General features: G+C 45.5%; 1 protein-coding gene across 2 annotated transcripts; it reads left to right on the forward strand.

Annotated features, from left to right (window-relative positions):
- Positions 1-5,562: 5,562 nt before the first annotated feature.
- On the forward strand, positions 5,563-23,325 carry LOC121584028 (proheparin-binding EGF-like growth factor). 2 transcript variants are annotated; one of them, XM_041899859.2, is made up of 6 exons: positions 5,563-5,666; positions 8,944-9,129; positions 9,852-10,116; positions 10,429-10,593; positions 22,257-22,363; positions 22,710-23,325. In XM_041899859.2, exons 1-5 carry the CDS (start codon positions 5,630-5,632, stop codon positions 22,351-22,353), a joined length of 750 nt encoding a protein of 249 aa, XP_041755793.1. In that variant the 5' UTR covers positions 5,563-5,629; the 3' UTR covers positions 22,354-22,363; positions 22,710-23,325. The 2 variants fall into 2 exon arrangements, with proteins under 2 accessions (XP_041755793.1, XP_041755794.1); XM_041899860.2 differs by having other exon boundaries at positions 9,855-10,116.
- The last annotated feature ends 589 nt before the right edge of the window (positions 23,326-23,914 follow it).

The following is a 23,914-nucleotide window of genomic DNA, read 5'->3' on the forward strand; positions in this document are numbered from 1 at the left end:
CTTTACTGTAGCTAGTAGCGACCTCAATTTTGATGATGTTCAGATCTCTACTGTAGCTAGTAGCGACCTCCAGATTGATGATGTTCAGATCTTTACTGTAGCTAGTAGCTACCTCCAGTTTGATGATGTTCAGATCTCTACTTTGGCAAGTAGCTACCTCCAGTTTGATGATGTTCAGATCTCTACTGTAGCTAGTAGCTACTTCCAGTTTGATGATGTTCAGATCTCTACTGTAGCTAGTAGCGACCTTCATTTTGATGATGTTCAGATCTCTACTGTAGCTAGTAGTTACCTCCAGTTTGATGATGTTCAGATCTCTACTGTATCTTGTAGCGACCTCACTTTTGATGATGTCCAGATCTCTACTGTATCTAGTAGCGACCACCAGTTTGATGATGTTCAGATCTTTACTGTAGCCAGTAGCTACTTCCAGTTTGATGATGTTTAGATCTCTAATGTATCTAGTAGCGACCTCCAGTTTGATTATGTTCAGATCTCTACTGTAGCGAGTAGCTACCTCCAGTTTGATGATGTTCAGATCTCTACTGTAGCTAGTAGCTACTTCCAGTTTGATGATGTTCAGATCTCTACTGTAGCTAGTAGTGACCTTCATTTTGATGATGTTCAGATCTCTACTGTAGCTAGTAGCTACCTCCAGTTTGATGATGTTCAGATCTCTACTGTATCTAGTAGCGACCTCCAGATTGATGATGTTCAGATCTTTACTGTAGCCAGTAGCTTCTTCCAGTTTGATGATGTTCAGATCTCTACTGTATCTAGTAGCTTCCTCCAGTTTGATGATGTTTAGATAATAATATAATATAATATGCCATTTAGCACACGCTTTTATCCAAAGCGACTTACAGTCATGCGTGCATTATTTTTTATTTTTGTGTGTGGGTGGTCCCGGGGATCGAACCCACTACCTTGGCGTTACAAGCGCCGTGCTCTACCAGCTGAGCTACAGAGGACCACCCATACACAAAATCTCTACTGTATATTGCAGCGACCTCCAGTGTAATGATGTTCAGATCTCTACTGTTTCTAGTAGCTACCTCCAGTTTGATGATGTTCAGATCTCTACTGTAGCCAGTATCTACCTCCAGTTTGATGATAATTCGATCTCTACTGTATCTACTAGCAACCTCCAGTTTAATGATGTTTAGATCTCAAATGTATCTAGTAGCTACCTCCAGTTTGATGATGTTTAGATCTCTACTGTAGCCAGTATTTACCTCCAGTTTGATGATGTTTAGATCTCTACTGTATCTTGTAGCAACCTCCAGTTGAATGATGTTCAGATCTCTACTTTGGCAAGTAGTGACCTCCAGTTTGATGATGTTCAGATCTCTACTTTGGCAAGTAGCTACCTCCAGTTTGATGATGTTCAGATCTCTACTGTAGCCAGTATCTACCTCCAGTTTGATGATGTTTAGATCTCTACTGTAACTTGTAGCGACCTCCAGTTGAATGATGTTCAGATCTCTACTTAGGCAAGTAGCGACCTCCAGTTTGATGATGTTCAGATCTCTACTTTGGCAAGTAGCTACCTCCAGTTTGATGATGTTCAGATCTCTACTGTAGCTAGTAGCGACCTCCAGTTTGATGATGTTCAGATCTCTACTGTAGCTAGTAGCGACCTCCAGTTTGATGATGTTCAGATCTCTACTGTATCTAGTAGCTACCTCCAGTTTGATGATGTTCAGATCTCTACTGTATCTAGTAGCGACCTCCAGTTTGATGATGTTCAGATCTTTACTGTAGCCAGTAGCACCTCCAGTTTGATGATGTTCAGATCTCTACTGTATCTAGTAGCGACCTCCAGTTTGATGATGTTCAGATCTCTACTGTATCTAGTAGCCAACTCCAGTTTGATGATGTTCAGATCTCTACTGTATCTAGTAGCGACCTCCAGTTTGATGATGTTCAGATCTCTACTGTATCTAGTAGCAACCTCCAGTTTGATGATGTTCAGATCTTTACTGTATCTAGTAGCAACCTCCAGTTTGATGATGTTTCGATCTCTACTGTATCTAGTAGCAAACTCCAGTTTGATGATGTTCAGATCTTTACTCTAGCCAGTAGCGACCTCCAGTTTGATGATGTTTAGGTGTTTACTGTAGCTAGTAGCGACCTCAATTTTGATGATGTTCAGATCTCTACTGTATATTGTAGCGACCTCTAGTTTGATGATGTTTAGATCTCTATTGTTTCTAGTAGCGACCTCCAGTTTGATGATGTTCAGATCTCTACTTTATCTTGTAGCGACCTCCAGTTGAATGATGTTCAGATCTCTACTTTGGCAAGTAGCTACCTCCAGTTTGATGATGTTCAGATCTTTACTCTAGCCAGTAGCGACCACCAGTTTGATGATGTTCAGATCTTTACTCTAGCCAGTAGCGACCTCCAGTTTGATGATGTTTAGGTGTTTACTGTAGCTAGTAGCGACCTCAATTTTGATGATGTTCAGATCTCTACTGTATCTAGTAGCGACCACCAGTTTGATGATGTTCAGATCTTTACTCTAGCCAGTAGCGACCACCAGTTTGATGATGTTCAGATCTTTACTCTAGCCAGTAGCGGCCTCCAGTTTGATGATGTTCAGATCTCTACTGTATATTGTAGCGACCTCTAGTTTGATGATGTTTAGATCTCTATTGTTTCTAGTAGCGACCTCCAGTTTGATGATGTTCAGATCTCTACTTTGGCAAGTAGCTACCTCCAGTTTGATGATGTTCAGATCTCTACTTTGGCAAGTAGCTACCTCCAGTTTGATGATGTTCAGATCTCTACTGTATCTAGTAGCTACCTCCAGTTTGATGATGTTCAGATCTCTACTGTATCTTGTAGCGACCTCCAGTTGAATGATGTTCAGATCTCTACTTTGGCAAGTAGCTACCTCCAGTTTGATGATGTTCAGATCTCTACTTTGGCAAGTAGCTACCTCCAGTTTGATGATGTTCAGATCTCTACTGTAGCTAGTAGCTACCTCCAGTTTGATGATGTTCAGATCTCTACTGTATCTAGTAGCAACCTCCAGTTTGATGATGTTCAGATCTCTACTGTATCTAGTAGCTACCTCCAGTATGATGATGTTCAGATCTCTACTGTAACTAGTAGCTACCTCCAGTACCGTTATAATGATTGGATCGCTAGGACTCTAATGCAGGGTGCTACTATAACTAGCTACCTTCATGATGTTTAGATCTCTAGGACTCTAATACAGGGTGCTACTATAACTAGCTACCTTCGTGATGTTTAGATCCCTAGGACTCCAATACATGGTGCTACTATAACTAGCTACCTTCATATGATGTTTAGATCCCTAGGACTCTAATACAGGGTGCTACTATAACTAGCTACCTTCATGATGTTTAGATCTCTTGTTACGGTGTTATGCTCTCTTCTCCACGCTGCTGTCATAGTTTCCACTAAGCAGTGTCTCTGACCTCTCCCCAACGACATGTCAGGTATTCCTAGCATTCCCTTTGGAAGTTTGGTGAATATTCCGTCAGGGCTCCCTTATAAACAAGGATCTATCAAAGTCACAGCGGAACACTGTGGAATGCTGCCCTCATGGCCAACATTCCGAGGTTCTATCCACCGGGATTCCATCCAGAGAGGAATGGAGGTAAACAGAGGAGACAGACACAACAAGGTAATGAAGAATCCACACCCTATTATCCCTGCAGGTCACAAATTATCACAGCAAGCAAACTCAACAGTACAGCCCCACCTCACCCTGTCAAAGATGTTTAGAACTAACCCAAGATAGACCACAGCCTGTTATTTCCAATCGGAGCAAATTAATCATAGTGGGCAGAACAAGCAAGGAGGTGGGCAGAGCCAAGCATGAGCTAGCAAGATCCTATTGGCCCGTTCTAGCACGCATTTGCATAGTTCCGTTAGGGAACGCCTACTCTGTGAAGTGCGCGTGTGCAATAACTCAATTGGCCCTTGCACTCCTTCTAAACAACGCAATTTTGTAATACTCTGGCAAAGGGTAAAGTCTACAAAACTTAGTCTACTCTGTTCTGAACAGATTTTAGTTTTGGGAACAGAAAACTGTATTGAGATCAAAGGTTTAATCGATGAGAAAATTTGCAGAATGTCGGCCAGAATCCATCTCACTTCATCTTCTTCCACTGCCGGCCAATGGGATTCCTCTCATCACCATATTTGGCGGTGAATGGAAACGCCAACCGAATGCTTCAGATTTATACATCCAGTGAAACATCTGGCTCATTGTTCTATCTGTGGCCCTAAAGGTTATCCTAAAGTTAAAACCTTACAGTCATATTGTTACGTGAAAGTTCCAATAACATGTTGGGAACATTTTTATTTATTTATGTATGACAAAGTAATCGAGAAGACACAACCCAGCAAACCATAATTGGTTCTGTGAACGTTCCCAGAACATTCATTAGGTTGCCCCAAAAGTTCTAATAACACATAAACTGTCCAGTTGTGCTGATGATTATACAATGTTTGTATAAAACATTCACCTGATGTTGCAAGAACGTTCCCAGAACAAATGTTGTTATTACATTACCTGGAAACCTAATAAGAACCTTAGGGGAATGTTCTGTGGTGGTTGTTGCATGTTGTGCACAACATTTTAGTAAATACCCTGTGAACATTCCAAGGATTTTTAATTTAAAACATTGTCTGAAGAATAAAAGAAAAAAAATGTGTTATCAAAAACATTATTTGGATGTTTTGGGGGATGTTATCAACCTAATGATAGATAAAAATCCTAACTAGAACTGTCCTGGGAAGGTTCCCAGTTTGCTGGGAACAAGGTAACGTATCCACACTCTCCCTGAAGTTCACGTGAAAGAAAATGTAGTCAAAGCATTATTCGTGACGTTCTGCAGCAGATCAGGTGGAGTATGGGATACAATATATCCCTACTGACTCATCAAACAACTTTAAAATCGCCTGAACAATACTATAATACTACAACTCTTCTTTGACCTCTACAACGGCAACTTCCCCCTTGGCAAAGACACTACAGGTGTGTTTTGGGACCTTTGTGTCATAGCAGGGTGTGTGTGTGTGAAAAGATTATGCAGCTGTTGTTTAGTTTTTTACGGCTCTATTCACAGGGCTTGACCCTCAGCAAATATATGAAGAGAAAGGGACAAGGCCGGAGGTAGGAACATTAGCGAAAGTGGAACGTTTTTTTTTTTTGTGCGTTAATGACATGTAGTGACTGGACAGAATACATAAATTGTTGTGTGTGTGTGTGTGTGTGTGTGTGTGTGTGTGTGTGTGTGTGTGTGTGTGTGTGTGTGTGTTGACTGTGCGGAACAAAGTGTGAGGATCTCACTCATTATTATTCCCAACAGAAGCCAAGTGTCAAAGAACATGACATGCATAAATACATCCCCTAAGTTTGGGCAGGTTAATCATTACATTACTGACTCACACACACACACACACACACACACACACACACACACACACACACACACACACACACACACACACACACTTTACTGAGGCGTTGTCTATAAAAGCTGCCACCCAACCCCTAAGGAGGAGAGGAAGCAGAGACAGAAGACTAGCCTGTCAGCGCAGAATACACAAACACACCAACACAACCACTCACACGCACTCCTAGGACATGAACACTATCATCCTCTCCTCTCTGCTGTGTTTGGGTAAGTAGTCTGGGCTTGTAATTACAATATGGTGATTGGCTGTTGTGTTGTGTTTAAGTTTGGACAGGAATGTACAGACGGGGTGAGCCGGGTTGGAGAGAAGCGTTGTGTTTAGAGGGAAGCAGAAAGATGGAGTGAGGAGAGCGAGAGAGAGAGAGAGAGAAAGAGATATGCAGATAGGAACAGAGAGAAGAGAGAAATATTTCACAACCCGTTAAGACTTGTCAGAAACCAGCTGTGTCATGAACTGTCTGCAAATCCTATTTAGGTCATGGTTGAAGAATGTTCAGCTCTGTATTTTTTGCTCTTTGGGTCTGTTTGTCTGATGTCAAATGTAAGTATTGAGTGCTCTAATCTACTGTGTGGGCTATTGGGATGTAGTCTGGCACTGCTCTGTGTGCGACTGGTTTGGTCTGCTTGCAGCCTTGATTGCTACAGTGGGGGAAAAAAAGTATTTAGTCAGCCACCAACTGTGCAAGTTCTCCCACTTAAAAAGATGAGAGAGGCCTGTAATTTTCATCATAGGTACACGTCAACTATGACAGACAAAATGAGGAGAATTTCTTTTCCAGGAAATCACATTGTAGAATTTTTTTATGAATTTATTTGCAAATTATGGTGGAAAATAAGTATTTGGTCAATAACAAAAGTTTCTCAATACTTTGTTATATACCCTTTGTTGGCAATGACACAGGTCAAACGTTTTCTGTAAGTCTTCACAAGGTTTTCACACACTGTTGCTGGTATTTTGGCCCATTCCTCCATGCAGATCTCCTCTAGAGCAGTGATGTTTTGGGGCTGTCGCTGGGCAACATGGACTTTCAACTCCCTCCAAAGATTTTCTATGGGGGTTGAGATCTGGAGACTGGCTAGGCCACTCCAGGACCTTGAAATGCTTCTTCCCGAAACCACTCCTTCGTTGCCCGGGCGGTGTGTTTGGGATCATTGTCATGCTGAAAGACCCAGCCACGTTTCATCTTCAATGCCCTTGCTGATGGAAGGAGGTTTTCACTCAAAATCTCACGATACATGGCCCCATTCATTCTTTCCTTTACACGGATCAGTCGTCCTGGTCCCTTTGCAGAAAAACAGCCCCAAAGCATGATGTTTCCACCCCCATGCTTCACAGTAGGTATGGTGTTCTTTGGATGCAACTCAGCATTCTTTGTCCTCCAAACACGACGAGTTGAGTTTTTACCAAAAAGTTATATTTTGGTTTCATCTGACCATATGACATTCTCCCAATCCTCTTCTGGATCATCCAAATGCACTCTAGCAAACTTCAGACGGGCCTTGACATGTACTAGCTTAAGCAGGGGGACACGTCTGGCACTGCAGGATTTGAGTCCCTGGCGGCGTAGTGTGTTACTGATGGTAGGCTTTGTTACTTTGGTCCCAGCTCTCTGCAGGTCATTCACTAGGTCCCCCCGTGTGGTTCTTGTGATCATTTTGACCCCACGGGGTGAGATCTTGCGTGGAGCCCCAGATCGAGGGAGATTATCAGTGGTCTTGTATGTCTTCCATTTCCTAATAATTGCTCCCACAGTTGATTTCTTCAAACCAAGCTGCTTACCTATTGCAGATTCAGTCTTCCCAGCCTGGTGCAGGTCTACAATTTGGTTTCTGGTGTCCTTTGACAGCTCTTTGGTCTTGGCCATAGTGGAGTTTGGAGTGTGACTGTTTGAGGTTGTGGACAGGTGTCTTTTATACTGATAACAAGTTCAAACAGGTGCCATTAATACAGGTAACGAGTGGAGGACAGAGGAGCCTCTTAAAGAAGAAGTTACAGGTCTGTGAGAGCCAGAAATCTTGCTTGTTTGTAGGTGACCAAATATTTATTTTCCACCATAATTTGCAAATAAATTCATTAAAAATCCTACAATGTGATTTTCTGGAGAAAAAAAATCTCAATTTGTCTGTCATAGTTGACGTTTACCTATGATGAAAATTACAGGCCTCTCTCATCTTTTAAGTGGGAGAACTTGCACAATTGGTGGCTGACTAAATACTTTTTTTCCCCACTGTATGTATGATTGGAGAATTCTGGTTGTAGTTTTTGGTACTCTGGTCTGTGCCTGATTGGTGTGGTCTAGTTGTAGTTTTCAGTTCTGGTCTGTGCCTGATTGGTGTGGTCTAGTTGTAGTTTTCAGTACTCTGGTCTCTGTCTGATTGGTGTGGTCCAGTTGTAGTTTTCAGTACTCTGGTCTGTGTCTGATTGGTGTGGTCTAGTTGTAGTTTTCAGTGCTCTGGTCTGTGTCTGATTGGTGTGGTCTAGTTGTAGTTTTCAGTACTCTGGTCTGTGCCTGATTGGTGTGGTCTAGTTGTAGTTTTCAGTACTCTGGTCTGTGCCTGATTGGTGTGGTCTAGTTGTAGTTTTTCAGTACTCTGGTCTGTGTCTGATTGGTGTGGTCTAGTTGTAGTTTTCAGTGCTCTGGTCTGTGTCTGATTGGTGTGGTCTAGTTGTAGTTTTCAGTACTCTGGTCTGTGCCTGATTGGTGTGGTCTAGTTGTAGTTTTCAGTACTCTGGTCTGTGTCTGATTGGTGTGGTCTAGTTGTAGTTTTCAGTACTCTGGTCTGTGTCTGATTGGTGTGGTCTAGTTGTAGTTGTCAGTACTCTGGTCTGTGCCTGATTGGTGTGGTCTAGTTGTAGTTTTCAGTACTCTGGTCTCTGTCTGATTGGTGTGGTCCAGTTGTAGTTTTCAGTACTCTGGTCTGTGTCTGATTGGTGTGGTCTAGTTGTAGTTTTCAGTACTCTGGTCTGTGTCTGATTGGTGTGGTCCAGTTGTAGTTTTCAGTACTCTGGTCTGTGTCTGATTGGTGTGGTCTAGTTGTAGTTTTCAGTACTCTGGTCTGTGTCTGATTGGTGTGGTCCAGTTGTAATTGTCAGTACTCTGGTCTGTGCCTGATTGGTGTGGTCTAGTTGTAGTTTTCAGTACTCTGGTCTGTGCCTGATTGGTGTGGTCTAGTTGTAGTTTTTCAGTACTCTGGTCTGTGTCTGATTGGTGTGGTCTAGTTGTAGTTTTCAGTACTCTGGTCTGTGTCTGATTGGTGTGGTCTAGTTGTAGTTTCCATTTTTTCTTTCTCTGTGTTGGACTAGTGTGTTCTGGTTGTAGTTTTCAGCGCTCTGTGTTGGACTGGTGTGGTCTGGTTGTAGTTTTCAGCGCTCTGTGTTGGACTGGTGTGGTCTGGTTGTAGTTTTCAGCGCTCTGTGTTGGACTGGGGTGTTGTAGTTGTAGTTTTCAGCGCTCTGTGTTTGACTGGTGTGGTCTGATTGTAGTTTTCAGCGCTCTAGGTGTCCTGGGATCCGCAGTGACATTCTCAGCGGGGCTGAGCCATGTGACGGGGGCGTCGGCCTCAGGGGAAGGGGAGGGGCTACAGAGCTCTCTGGGTGATGAGGATGAGGAGGAACTGGAGCTTGATGAAGATCTGTCGGGAGGAACACCTACAGACGGCTCACCCCAAGGTAGGACTGTCTGATAACCCCTCCCCCTTACCCCTTTCCCCTACCCATAGTAGTCCCTAGTACCCCCTAGCAGACAGCCCCTACCCCTAGTAGAGCCTGTCTCCCATCTGGCTCCATCTCTCCATCTGACTCCCATCTTCCTCCATCTCTCCATCTGACTCCCATCTTCCTCCATCTCTCCATCTGACTCCCATCTTCCTCCATCTCTCCATCTCTCTCCCATCTCTCTCCCATCTCTCCCCCATCTCTCTCCCATCTGTCTCCCCCTCTCTCCCATCTGCCTCCATCTCTCCATCTGACTCCCATCTGACTCCCATCTGCCTCCATCTCTCCATCTGACTCCCATCTCTCTCCCATCTCTCTCCCATCTCTCCCCCATCTCTCTCCCATCTGTCTCCCCCTCTCTCCCATCTGTCTCCCCCTCTCCCCCATCTCTCTCCCATCTGGCTCCCATCTGGCTCCCATCTCTCTTCCATCTGTCTCCCATCTCTCTCCTATCTGTCTCCCCCTCTCTCCCATCTGTTTCCTATCTGTCTCCCAGCTGTAATAATCAGGATAATAACCCTGTGGTTTCCTATCTGTCTCCCAGCTGTAATAATCAGGATAATAACCCTGTGGTTTCCTATCTGTCTCCCAGCTGTAATAATCAGGATAATAACCCTGTGGTTTCCTATCTGTCTCCCAGCTGTAATAATCAGGATAATAACCCTGTGGTTTCCCAGCAGTGCTGCGTCACGGTAAGGAGCAACAAGAGAAGGGGAGGAGTCAGAAAGGAAAAGGGAATAAAGGAAAGAGGAAGAGGAAGAGGAAGAGTAAGAACACCACAGCCTCCAACCCTGAACACACGTCGTCAGGACACATGTCATCAGGACACACACAACAGACGTCAGGGCGTGTCACAGAGGACCCTTGTAGCTCCTCCCACAAGGGCTACTGTATCCATGGACACTGCAAGTACATGGCAGACCTGAGAGAGCCAGTGTGTATGTGAGTACAACACGTGTGTGTGTGTGTGTGTGTGTGTGTGTGTGTGTGTGTGTGTGTGTGTGTGTGTGTGGAAGGAAGGCAGGAAGGAAGGAAGGAAGGAAGGAAGGAAGGAAGGAAGGAAGGAAGGAAGGACGGACGGAAGGAAGGAAGGAAGGAAGGAAGGAAGGAAGGAAGGAAGGAAGGAAGGAAGGAAGGAAGGAAGGAAGGAAGGAAGGAAGGAAGGAAGGAAGAATAGACTAATTGACTGACTGACTGTTTGGTTGACTATCTGACTGACTGATTCATTAATTGATTGACTGTTCTCCCCTGCAGGTGTAACAAAGGTTATGACGGCGAGCGCTGTGGGATCCTGCTCCTGCCTACGAGAAACAAGGAGGAGAGCAGCAGAGCTGAGGTGGTTCAGACTGTCCTGGTCGTCATAGCTGTGGTCCTCTCCAGCATCAGCTGCCTCGCCATACTGCTCATGGCCTGCACACAGTGAGTATCAAGATTCACGTTTTTAATGTCACATGCCATATTAACAATGTGCAGGGATACTGGAGTGATAGAAGTCGGCATCAGGATATATGATAAACAGAGAAGCAGCAGCGTATATGATGATTGTATGTGTGTGTGTGTGTGTAGAGTTAGTATAAATGTATGTGCGTATTATGTGTGTGTGAGCAAATGATATAGTGAGTGTTTGTGTGTGTGTTGGAGTGTGAGTCTGCATAGAGACTTGAATAAAGACTTGAGAAAATTGAATAAAATACAAAGGTCATCTCAGATTGTCTGTGAAGCCATTTAGTTAGCTATTTATCAGTCTTATGGCTCGAGGATAGAAGCTGTTCAGGAGCCTGTTGCTGTCAGACTTGATGCTCCGGCACCGCTTGCCGTGCGGAAGTAGATAGAACAGTCTATGGCTTGGGTGGCTGGAGTCTTTAACGATTTTCCAGGCCTTCCTTTCATACCACCCTGATATAGAGGTCCTGGATGGCAGGGAGCTCTGATATAGAGGTCCTGGATGGCAGGGAGCTCTGATATAGAGGTCCTGGGTGGCAGGGAGCTCTGATATAGAGGTCCTGGATGGCAGGGAGCTCTGATATAGAGGTCCTGGATGGCAGGGAGCTCTGATATAGAGGTCCTGGATGGCATGGAGCTCTGATATAGAGGTCCTGGATGGCAGGGAGCTCGGCCCCAGTGATGTACTGGGCTGTCCACACCACACTCTGTAGCGCCATGCGATCGAAAGCGGTGCTATTGCCATACCAAGCGGTGATTCAGCAAGTCAAGATGCTCTCAACGGTGCAGCTGTAGACCTTTTTTGAGGATCTGAGGACCCATGCCAAACCTTTTCAACCTCCTGAAGGGGAAGAGGCGCTGTCGCGTTTTCTTTACCACTGTGCGCGTGTGAGTGGACCATTTTAAAGTCTTTAGTGATTTGGACACCGAGGAACTTGAAGCTCTCAACCCGCTCCACTGCAGCCAGGTCGATGTGGACGGGGGCGTGCTCGTCCCCCCTGTTTCCTGTCGTCTACGATCAGCTCCTTGGTCTTAATGATGTCCCGGCATCACACTGCCAGGTCTCTGACCTCTGACCTCCTCCCTGTAGGCTGTCTCATCGTCGCCGGTGATCAGGCCTACCACCGTCGTATCGTCAGCAAACTTGATGGTGGTGTTGGAAGTCGTGCGTGGTCACGCAGTCGTGGGTGAACAGGGAGTGCAGGAGGGGATTAAGCACGCACCACTGAGGGCCCCCCCGTGTTGAGGGTCAGCGTGGCGGAGATGATGTTGCCTACCCTCACCACCTGGGGGGCGGCCCGTCAGGAAGTCCAGGACCCAGTAGCAGAGGGTGGAGTTCAGTCCCGTGGTCCTAAGCTTGGTGACGAGCTTGGAGGGGACAATGGTGTTGGAACAGAATTCTCACATAGGTATTCCTCTTATCTAGGTGGGTGAGGGCAGTGTGGAGTGCAATTAAGATGTTGTTCATGTTTACAGGAGTGAGTGCCTACAGGGCGGTAGTCATTGTTACATGAAGCCTTAGCGTTCTTGGGGACAGGAATGATGGTGGTCATCTTAAAACATGTGGGGATTACAGACTGGAACAAGGAGAGGTTGAAAATTACTGTAAATATGTCTGCTCTGAGAACGCGCCCTGGAATACCATCATGCCCCGAGTGTTGACCTGATGACCTGATTAAAGACTTTACTCACGTCGGCCTCAGAGAGCGAGATCACCCCAATCCTCTGAGTCGGTGGGGGCCCTCATGAACGGCACAGTGTTGTTATTGTCAAACGCCTGCATAAAATGCATTGAGGTCTCTTCACAATCCCCAAGTCCCCCGTTGTGCTAGTAACCGAAAGGTCGCTGGTTCTAATCCCCGAGCCGACTAGGTGAAAAAAGGCACTTAACCCTAATTGCTCCTGTAAGTCGCTCTGGATAAGACCGTCTGCTAAATGACTAAAATGTAAATATGGCATATAGAAGCAAACCGGATGGACATCATGAAAATGATCGGAGAGGTTGAGGGTAGAGGAAGTTCAGGAGTAAAAACAAAACAGAATAATTGTAAAATTGACTGTGTCCATAAAATGTACAGTGGGGAGAACAAGTACTTGATACACTGCCGATTTTGCAGGTTTTCCTACTTACAAAGCATGTAGAGGTCTGTACTTTTTATTATAGGTACACTTCAACTGTGAGAGACGGAATCTAAAACAAAAATCCAGAAAATCACATTGTATGATTTTTAAGTAATTCATTTGCATTATATTGCATGACATAAGTATTTAATACATCAGAAAAGCAGAACTTAATATTTGGTACAGAAACCTTTGTTTGCAATTACAGAGATCATACGTTTCCTGTAGGTCTTGACCAGGTTTGCACACACTGCAGCAGGGATTTTGGCCCACTCCTCCATACAGACCTTCTCCAGATCCTTCAGGTTTCAGGGCTGTCGCTGGCCAATACGGACTTTCAGCTCCCTCCAAAGATTTTCTATTGGGTTCAGGTCTGGAGACTGGCTAGGCCACTCCAGGACCTTGAGATGCTTCTTACGGAGCCACTCCTTAGTTGCGCTGGCTGTGTGTTTCAGGTCATTGTCATGCTGGAAGACCCAGCCACGACCCATCTTCAATGCTCTTACTGAGGGTAGGAGGTTGTTGGCCAAGATCTCGCGATACATGGCCCCATCCATCCTCCCCTCAATACGGTGCAGTCGTCCTGTCCCCTTTGCAGAAAAGCATCCCCAAAGAATTATGTTTCCACCTCCATGCTTCACGGTTGGGATGGTGTTCTTGGGGTTGTACTCATCCTTCTTCTTCCTCCAAACATGGCGAGTGGAGTTTAGACCAAAAAGCTCTATTTTTGTCTCATCAGACCACATGACCTTCTCCCATTCCTCCTCTGGATCATCCAGATGGTCATTGGCAAACTTCAGACGGGCCTGGACATGCGCTGGCATGAGCAGGGGGACCTTGCCTGCGCTGCAGGATTTTAATCCATGACGGCGTAGTGTGTTACTAATGGTTTTCTTTGAGACTGTGGTCCCAGCTCTCTTCAGGTCATTGACCAGGTCCTGCCGTGTAGTTCTGGGCTGATCCCTCACCTTCCTCATGATCATTGATGGCCCACGAGGTGAGATCTTGCATGGAGCCCCAGACCGAGGGTGAATGACCGTCATCTTGAACTTCTTCAATTTTCTAATAATTGCGCCAACAGTTGTTGCCTTCTCACCAAGCTGCTTGCCTATTGTCCTGTAGCCCATCCCAGCCTTGTGCAGGTCTACAATTTTATCCCTGATGTCCTTACACAGCTCTCTGGTCTTGGCCATTGTGGAGAGGTTGGAGTCTGTTTGATTGAGTGTGTGGACAGGTGTCTTTTATACAGGTAAAGAGTTCAAACAGGTGCAGTTAATACAGGTAATGAGTGGAGAACAGGAGGGCTTCTTAAAGAAAAACTAACAGGTCTGTGAGACCCGGAATTCATACTGGTTGGTAGGTGATCAAATACTTATGTCATGCAATAAAATGCAAATTAATTACTTTAAAAATATCAAATTGATCAGAATTACAATGTAGACATTGTTAATGTTGTAAATGGCTATTGTAGCTGGAAATGGCTGATTGTTAATGGAATATCTACATAGGCGTACAGAGGCCCATTATCAGCAACCATCACTCCTTTGTTCCAATGGCACTTTGTGTTTGCTAATCCAAGTTTATCATTTTAAAAGTCTAATTGACTGGTGCAAAACACCAGTCTCAACGTCAACAGTGAAGAGGCTACTCCGGGATGCTGACCTTCTAGGCAGAGTTGCAAAGAAAAAGCCACATCTCAGACTGCCCATCTTAATATTTTCTGAGATATGGCTTTTTCTTTGCAACTCTGCCTAGAAGTCAGCATCCCGGTGTCGCCTCTTCACTGTTGATGTTGAGACTGGTTTTTTTGTGGGTACTATTTAATGAAGCTGCCAGTTGCCTGTGAGGCATCTGTTTCTCAAACTAGACACTAATGTATTTGTCCTCTTGCTCAGTTGTGCACCGGGGCCTCCCACTCCTCTTTCTATTCTTGTTAGAGCCAGTTTGCGCTGTTCTGTGAAGGGAGTAGTACACAGCGTTGTATGAGATCTTCAGTTCCTTGGCAATTTCTCGCATGGAATAGCCTTCATTTCTCAAAACAAGAATAGACTGACGAGTTTCAGAAGAAAGTTATTTGTTTCTGGCCATTTTGAGCCTGTAATCGAACCCACAATTGCTGATGCTCCAGATACTCAACTAGTCTCAAGAAGGCCAGTTTTATTGCTTCTTTAATCAGCACAACAGTTTTCAACTGTGCTAACATAGTTGCAAAATGGTTTTCTAATGATCAATTAGCCTTTTAAAATGATCAACTTGGATTAGCAAACACAACGTGCCATTGGAACACAGGACTGATGGTTGCTGATAATTGGCCTTTGTGCGCCTATGTAGATATTCCATTAACAATCAGCCTTTTCCAGCTACAATAGCCATTTACAACATTAACAATGTCTACACTGTATTTCTGATCAATTTGATGTTATTTTAATGGACAAAATAATTGCTTTTCTTTCAAAAACAAAGACATTTCTAAGTGACCCCATTTCTAAGTGTCACGCTCTGGCTCCGGGACTCTGTATATTGAGCCAGGGTGTGTTCATTCATTGGGTGTATTTCTATGTTGGTATTTCTGTTGGGTTCATTTCTATGTTTGAGATAATGACTCCCAATCAGGGGCAACGAGTGTCAGCTGTGGGCTGGTTGTCTCTGATTGGGAGCCATATTTAATCTGTATGTTTTCCTTTGGGTGTTGTGGGTTTTTGTTCCGTGTTCGGTCAGTGTAACCGTTTGGACTTCACGAGTCGTGTTTTGTTTGTTTGTTTGTTAGAAACTTTATATAAAATAAAGTCATGTTTCTTTCACACGCTGCGCCTTGGTCTACTTCGCTACTAGACGATCGTGACAGAAAAACCCACCATACAAAGACCAAGCAGCGTGTCCAGGAACACACGCAGGGAGGTGACGCTGGTGGATGTCCTCCTCGGTTGGGGGCAGATTACCGAGAGGAGGCCGTCCGGTACCGGAAGGCGATGAAGGGGGAGACCCAGGCAGGAGTGGAGAAGCCGGCGTCAACCGGGCCGTGGTCGGAAGGGCGAGAGGCACCCCCAAGAATTTTTTAGGGGGCACACGGCATGGGCGACTGGGCAGCAGGAGGCTGCCACAGGGCGAATCGGGAGATTAAGAGAGGAGGCCACCGGCTTTTGGGGGGCCAGAAGGCAGGTTGGCGGAGCCTGGATGGAGAGCAGAGCCAACTCCCCGTACTCAGGCATGGCAGCATGAGACTGGGCAGGTTCCGCGGTATGCGGAGATGTGCACTGTGCCGCGAGTGGTCCGGCATAGTCCGGTACGTCCTGTGCGAGCACCCCGCACGTGTTGCCGCGAAGGTGGGCATGCAGCCAGGACGGAGTGTGCCGGCTCAGCGCTCGCGGCCTCCAGTGCCTCTCCTCGGTCCCGGATATCCTGCGCCAGTGTCACGTGCTGTTATGCCAGTACGGGTACACAGCCCTGTATCGTCCTGTGCTGATGCCTCACACAGAGTGTGTGAAGGTAGGCATTCAGCCAGGGACGGGTTGTGGCAGCTCTTCACTCCAGGTCTCCTATCCGTCTCCATAGCCCAGTCCGGCCTGTTCCTGCTCCACGCACCAAGCCTACGGGGTGCGTCGTCAGCCCAGCCCGGCCTGTCCCTGCTCCACGCACAAAGCCTACGGTGTGCGTCGCCAGCCCAGCCCGGCCTGTTCCTGCTCCACGCACAAAGCCTACGGTGTGCGTCGCCAGCCCAGCCCGGCCTGTTCCTGCTCCACGCACCAAGTCTACGGTGTGCGTCGACAGCCCTGCCCGGCCTGTTCCTGCTCCACGCACCAAGGTGCCTGTCCCTGCTCCACGCACCAAGCCTACGGGGTGCGTCGCCAGCCCAGCCCGGCCTGTCCCTGCTCCACGCACAAAGCCTACGGTGTGCGTCGCCAGCCCGACCCGGCCTGTTCCTGCCACTCGCACCAAACCAGGGGTGCGAGTCGCCAGCCTGGTCCAACCCGTTCCTGCTACTCGCACCAAGCCAGGGGTGCGAGTCGTCAGCCTGGTCCAGCCCGTTCCGGCTACTCGCACCAAGCCAGGGAATGGAGTCGTCAGTCCGGTGAGGTCCGTTCCTGTTCCACGCACCAAGCCAGGGGCGCGTGTCGTCAGTCCGGCTCCGACCAGCGGGGCTAGACAGGACCAGGGGTACTTTGGGGGGTTGGAGAGGAGGTGGGGATCAAGGCCGAGCCAGAACCACCGCCGAGGAGGTATGCCCACCCAGCCCTCCCTTGTTTAGCCCTTATTGAGGCGCGGTCGCAGTCCGCGCCTTTAGGGGGGGGTACTGTCACGCTCTGGCTCCGGGACTCTGTATATTGAGCCAGGGTGTGTTCATTCATTGGGTGTATTTCTATGTTGGTATTTCTGTTGGGTTCATTTCTATGTTTGAGATAATGACTCCCAATCAGGGGCAACGAGTGTCAGCTGTGGGCTGGTTGTCTCTGATTGGGAGCCATATTTAATCTGTATGTTTTCCTTTGGGTGTTGTGGGTTTTTGTTCCGTGTTCGGTCAGTGTAACCGTTTGGACTTCACGAGTCGTGTTTTGTTTGTTTGTTTGTTAGAAACTTTATATAAAATAAAGTCATGTTTCTTTCACACGCTGCGCCTTGGTCTACTTCGCTACTAGACGATCGTGACACTAAGTGACCCCAAACAGTGCAAATAGGTTGGGTAGCCATGATTAGCTGTTCAGGAGTCTTATGGCTTGGGGGTAGAAGCTGTTGAGAAGTCTTTTGGACCTAGACTTGGCACTCCGGAATAGGCTTTGTCGTGCCCTCTTCACAACTGTCTTGGTGTGCTTGGACCATGATAGTTTGTTGGTAATGTGGACACCAAGGAACTTGAAGCTCTCAACCTGTTCCACTACAGCCCCGTTGATGAGAATGGGGGCGTGCTCAGTCCTCTTTTTTTTCCTGTAGTCCACAATCATCTCCTTTGTCTTGGTCACGTTGAGGGAGAGGTTGTTATCCTGGCACCACACGGCCAGGTCTCTGACCTCCTCCCTATAGGCTGTCTCATCGTTGTCGGTGATCAGGCCTACCACTCTTGTGTCGTCTGCAAACTTAATGATGGTGTTGGAGTCGTGCCTGGCCATGCAGTCATGGGTGAACAGGGAGTACAGGAGGGGACTGAGCACCCACCCCTGAGGGGCCCCCGTGTTGAGGATCAGCGTGGCAGATGTGTTGTTACCTACCCTTACCACCTGGGGGCGGCCCGTCAGGAAGTCCAGGATCCAGTTGCAGAGGGAGGTGTTTAGTCCCAGGATCCTTAGCTTAGTGATGAGCTTTGAGGGCACTATGGTGTTGAATGCTGAGCTGTAGTCAATGAATAGCATTCTCACGTAGGTGTTCCTCTTGTCCAGGTGGGAAAGGGCAGTGTGGAGTGCAATAGAGATTGCATCATCTGTGGATCTGTTGGGGCGGTATGCAAATTGCAGTGGGTCTAGGGTTTCTGGGATAATGGTGTTGATGTGAGCCATGACCAGCCTTTCAAAGCACTTCATGGCTACAGACGTCAGTGCTACGGGTCGGTAGTCATTTATAATATGCCATTTAGCAGACGCTTTTATCCAAAGCGACTTACAGTCATGCGTGCATACATTTTTGTGTATGGGTGGTCCCGGGGTTCGAACCCACTACCTTGGCGTTACAAGCGCCGTGCTCTACCAGCTGAGCTACAGAGGACCATTTAGGCAGGTTATCTTAGTGTCCTTGGGCACGGGGACTATGGTGGTCTGCTTGAAACATGTTGGTATTACAGACTCAGTCAGGGACATGTTGAATATGTCAGTGAAGACACTTGCCAGTTGGTCAGCACATGCTCGGAGTACACGTCCTGGTAATCCGTCTGGCCCTGCGGCCTTGTGAATGTTGACCTGCTTAAAAGTCTTACTCACATTGGCTACGGAGAGCGTGATCACATAGTCATCCGGAACAGCTGGTGCTCTCATGCATGCTTCAGTGTTGCTTGCCTCGAAGCGAGCATAGAAGTGGTTTAGCTCGTCTGGAAGTTTTGTCACTGGGCAGCTTGCGGCTGTGCTTCCCTTTGAAGTCTGTAATAGTTTTCAAGCCCTGTCACATCCGACAAGCGTCAGAGCCGGTGTAGTACGATTAAATCTTAGTCCTGTACTGACTCTATTCCTGTTTGATGGTTCGTCGGAGGGAATAGCGGGATTTCTTATAAGCGTCCGGGTTAGAGTCCCGCTCCTTGAAAGCGGCAGCTCTACCCTTTAGCTCAGTGCGGATGTTGCCTGTAATCCATGGCTTCTGGTTGGGGTACGTATGTACGGTCACTGTGGGGACGACGTCATCGATGCACTGATGAAGCCAGTGACTGATGTGGTGTACTCCTCAATACTATAAGATAACTCATGTAGTCACTGCTGCTTTCTTTGATTACATGACTTGTGCCTGACAATGCTCTCCCACTGGGCACAGACGTCAGTTCAACGTCTATTCCATGTTGGTTAAACATAATTTCATTGAAACGACATGGAAACAACGTTGATTCAATCAGTGGGCTGCTAATAGTTTATATTTAAAAATCCCCTTTTTTAATGTTATCGACGGTACGGTATAGAAATTCAATCAAACTTCATACATTTCAAACTTTTTTTACAAGATAATTTGTCACAGTGTGTTTATCAAAACCATTACCTAAATTAATCAATTTGTGTGTTGTATTTGCTGTTGATTGTTGCCGTGGCAAAACCTTCAGAAAGTATTCACACCCCTTGACTTTTTCCACATTTTGCTGTGTTACACCCTGAATTTAAAATGGACTAAATTGAGAGTTTGTGTTACTGGCCTGCACACAATATCCCATAATGCCAAAGTGGAATTACATTTTTAGAAATTTTTAGAAATGTATTACAAATTAAAAGCTGAAATGTCTTGAGACAATAACCATTCAACCCCTATGTTATGGCAAGCCTAAATAAGTTAACGAGTAAAAATGTGCTTAACAAGTCACATAATAAGTTGCATGGATTTACTCTGTGTGCAATAATAGTGCTTAACATGATTTTTGAATGACTACCTCATCTCAGTACCCCACACATATAATTATTCCTCAGTCAAGCAGTGAATTTCAAACACAGATTTAACCACAAAGACCAGGGAGGTTTTCCAATGCCTCGCAAAGAAGGGCACCGATTGGTAGATGGGTAAAAAAAAAAAAAAAGCTGACATTAAAGCAGACATTGAATATCCCTTTGAGCATAATGAAGTTATTAATTACACTTTGGATGGTGTATCAATACACCCAGTCACTACGAGGATACATGCATTCTTCCTAACACAGTTGCCGGAGAGGAAGGAAACCGCTCAGGGATTTCACCATGAGGCCAATGGTAACTTTAAAATGGTTACAGAGTTTAATAATGGCTGTGATAGGAGAAAACTGAGGATGGATCAACAACATTGTAGTTACTCCACAATACTAACCTAATTGACAGAGTGAAAAGAAGGAAGCCTGTACAGAATAAAAACATTCCAAAACATGCATCCTGTTTGCAATAAGACACTAAAGTAAAACTGCAAAATATTTGGCAAAGAAATTAACTTTATTTCCTGAATACAAAGCGTTATGTTTGGGGCAAATCCAACACAACACATCACTGAGTACCACTCTTCATATTTCCAAGCATGGTGGTGGCTGCATCACGTTATCGATATGCTTGTCATCCGCAAGGACTAGGGGAGTTTTTAAGAATAAAAAGAAATGGAATGGAGCTAAGCACAGGCAAAATCCTAGAGGAAAACTCTGGTTCAGTCTGCTTTCCACCAGATACTGGGAGACAAATCCTCCTTTCAGCAGGACAATAACCTAAAACACAAGACCAAATACACACTGGAGTTCCTGAGTGGCCGAGTTACAGTCTTAAATAGGCTTTAAATTATATGGCAAGACTTGAACATGGCTGTTGAGAAATGAACAACCACCAACTTGACAGAGCTTGAATTTTTTTTTTTTTTTTAAGAATGTGCAAATATTGTACAATCCAGGTGTGCAAAGCTCTTAGAGACTTACCCGGAAAGACTCACAGCTGTAATCGCCGCTAAAGGTGATTCTAACCTCAGGTGTGTGGATACTCATGTAAATGTGATATTTCTGTATTTCATTTGAAAATACATTTGCAAAACATTTCTAAAAAAACATGTTTTCACTTTGGCATTATGGGTAATTGTGTGTAGATGGGTGAGAATATATCTATTTTTAATCGTTTTTTGAAATCAGGTTGTAACACAACAAAAATGTAGAGTAAGTCAAGGCGTATGAGTACTTTCTGAAGGCGCTGTATATCATCCACCATGTTGACTAATTAGTGTGACTATGCTGCTAAAGACATGAGCAATAGCAGAGCTATGTACAGTAGATACAGTATCTCTATCGAAGGCCCTGGGTAATATTGATTCCTTATCTGAATGGGTTTTCCATTAACTGGGTCATGCCGGAATATCGGACTTCCATCTGTCAGTCCCAGAAATGTGTAGGATTTATAATAGGTCTTACACACTGTAGATCCTGGTGGAATATATAGGATCTATAATAGGTCTTACACACTGTAGATCCTGGTGGAATATATAGGATCTATAATAGGTCTTTATTCACTGTAGATCCTGGTAGAATGTATAGGATCTATAATAGGTCTTACACACTGTAGATCCTGGTGGAATGTGTAGGATCTATAATAGGTCTTACACACTGTAGATCCTGGTGGAATATATAGGATCTATAATAGGTCTTTATTCACTGTAGATCCTGGTAGAATGTATAGGATCTATAATAGGTCTTACACACTGTAGATCCTGGTGGAATGTGTAGGATCTATAATAGGTCTTACACACTGTAGATCCTGGTGGAATATATAGGATCTATAATAGGTCTTTATTCACTGTAGATCCTGGTAGAATGTATAGGATCTATAATAGGTTTTACACACTGTAGATCCTGGTGGAATGTGTAGGATCTATAATAGGTCTTACACACTGTAGATCCTGGTGGAATATGTATCAGATGGCCAAGTTGCTACTGCCTTTCTGAAGACATAAAAGTACTGTCGCACCAGGTCCAGATGTCTTGGCTGTTTTGGGTCAACACCAGGTCCAGATGTCTTGGCTGTTTTGGGTCAACACCAGGTCCAGATGTCTTGGCTGTTTTGGGTCAACACCAGGTCCAGATGTCTTGGCTGTTTTGGGTCAACACCAGGTCCAGATGTCTTGGCTGTTTTGGGTCAACACCAGGTCCAGATGTCTTGGCTGTTTTGGGTCAACACCAGGTCCAGATGTCTTGGCTGTTTTGGGTCAGCACCAGGTCCAGATGTCTTGGCTGTTCTGGGTCAGCACTAGGTCCAGATGTCTTGGCTGTTCTGGGTCAGTGGTATTGACGGTGATTCTTGAGTATGTTGCGTTGCAGTGTGGATTGTGAGTTCGGGCCCCAGACGGGACTGAATTTACACTCTGTCACAGATGCTAGGAGTTAACTAACATCCCTCTCTGTCTGCTATCAGTTACAGGACTCATAAGAACTTCCTGGCTGCTTACCTGGGCTCCGGCAGTGAGAAGCAACAGCTCCAGAAAACCACACCCTGTGACATCACAGTGTGACCATTAGCAGGTAAGATTACACCACCCTCCTTCACCTGCACACTAAGACTGCACAACCCCCCCCTCCCCACACACACACACACACACACACACACTCTCTCTCAAACACTCTCGCACATATAAATCATAGCCTAAACTAAGCATTGTGGCCTTGCAGCATTCTCCCAATACCTGTCTGTCAATGACATGAATTACAGGCTCCAACCCTAAGGAATGCCTGCTTGCCTTGCTCTTGGCTGACCTCTGACCTCTTGTCTCTGACCTCTGACCTCTGGTCTGGTCTCTGGTCTTTTCCGTGTGTGATCTTTATAACTGGAAATTCAACAGCTGAACAATGACCCTTCTCTCACTTAAAGGTCTGGAACCATGAGAACCGGGACAACCAGAGGAGAACCGGTGCTGGCTCCTGCCCAGTGGAGTGATCTACCGAACGCACTCTACAACGCCAGACAGTAGAATTTTCTGTAGAAGAACCAGCATAGAACCGCCTTGAAGAACCGCATAGAATCCCCCTGTTATTCTAAATTATTTGATCATATTATTTATTGATGACAGGAGCTTTGTTTTGACCGTTGTTGTGTTAGATGTGATTGGACTGTGATGTTGAGCATCATGCTACCATTACGTTATTGTTTATTTATTACAATGCTGTTCCTTGGTCAGATCTACGGTACTGGACATAGATGGAATCTATCTGTCCACTAATAAAGCCCCTAATACTGTTAAGAAAAGTGTGTTTGTTCGTGTGTGTGTGTGTGTGTGTGTATCCTCAGCCTTGATTGTGTGTTTCCATTCCCTAGTCTGATCGTGTCCCATACCCCTGCCATGAGCTCATACAAACACAGCAGTCCTGTACCCAAACACAGACACACAGTGACGAGCAGAGAAAGAGAGAGAGAGAGAGAGAGAGAGAGAGAGAGAGAGAGAGAGAGAGAGAGAGGAGGAGGACCAGATTAACTCTGACAGAGGCCCTCAGCGCTCTCTCTCTCTCTCTCTCTCTCTCTCTCTCTCTCTCTGAAGTAGATAGTAAACAAAAGTGAAATAAACAATACATATTAACAGTAAACATTACACTCAGAAGTTCCAAAAGAATAAAGACATTTCAAATGTCATATTATGTCTATATACAGTGTCGTAACAATGTGCAAGTACAAAAGGGAAAATAAATAAACATAAATATTGGTTGTATTTACAATGGTGTTTGTTCTTCACTGGTTGCCCTTTTCTTGTGGCAACAGGTCAAAAATCTTGCTGCTGTGATTGCACACTTTGGTATTTCACCCAGTAGATAATGGAGTTTATCAAAATTGGGTTTGTTTTCGAATTCTTTGTGGATCTCTGTAATCTGAGGGAAATATGTCTCTCTAATATGGTCATACTGACCCAGGTAGGAAGTGCAGCTCAGTTTCCACATCATTTTGTGGGCAGTCTCTCTCTCTCTCTCTCTCTCTCTCTCTCTCTCTCTCTCTCTCTCTCTCTCTCTCTCTCTCTCTCTCTCTCTCTCTCTCTCTCTCTCTCTCTCTCTCTCTCTCTCTCTCTCTCTCTCTCTCTCTCTCTCTCT

This window comes from Coregonus clupeaformis, chromosome 16, assembly GCF_020615455.1.
Source record: "Coregonus clupeaformis isolate EN_2021a chromosome 16, ASM2061545v1, whole genome shotgun sequence".
NCBI classification, from domain to species: Eukaryota; Metazoa; Chordata; class Actinopteri; order Salmoniformes; family Salmonidae; genus Coregonus; species Coregonus clupeaformis.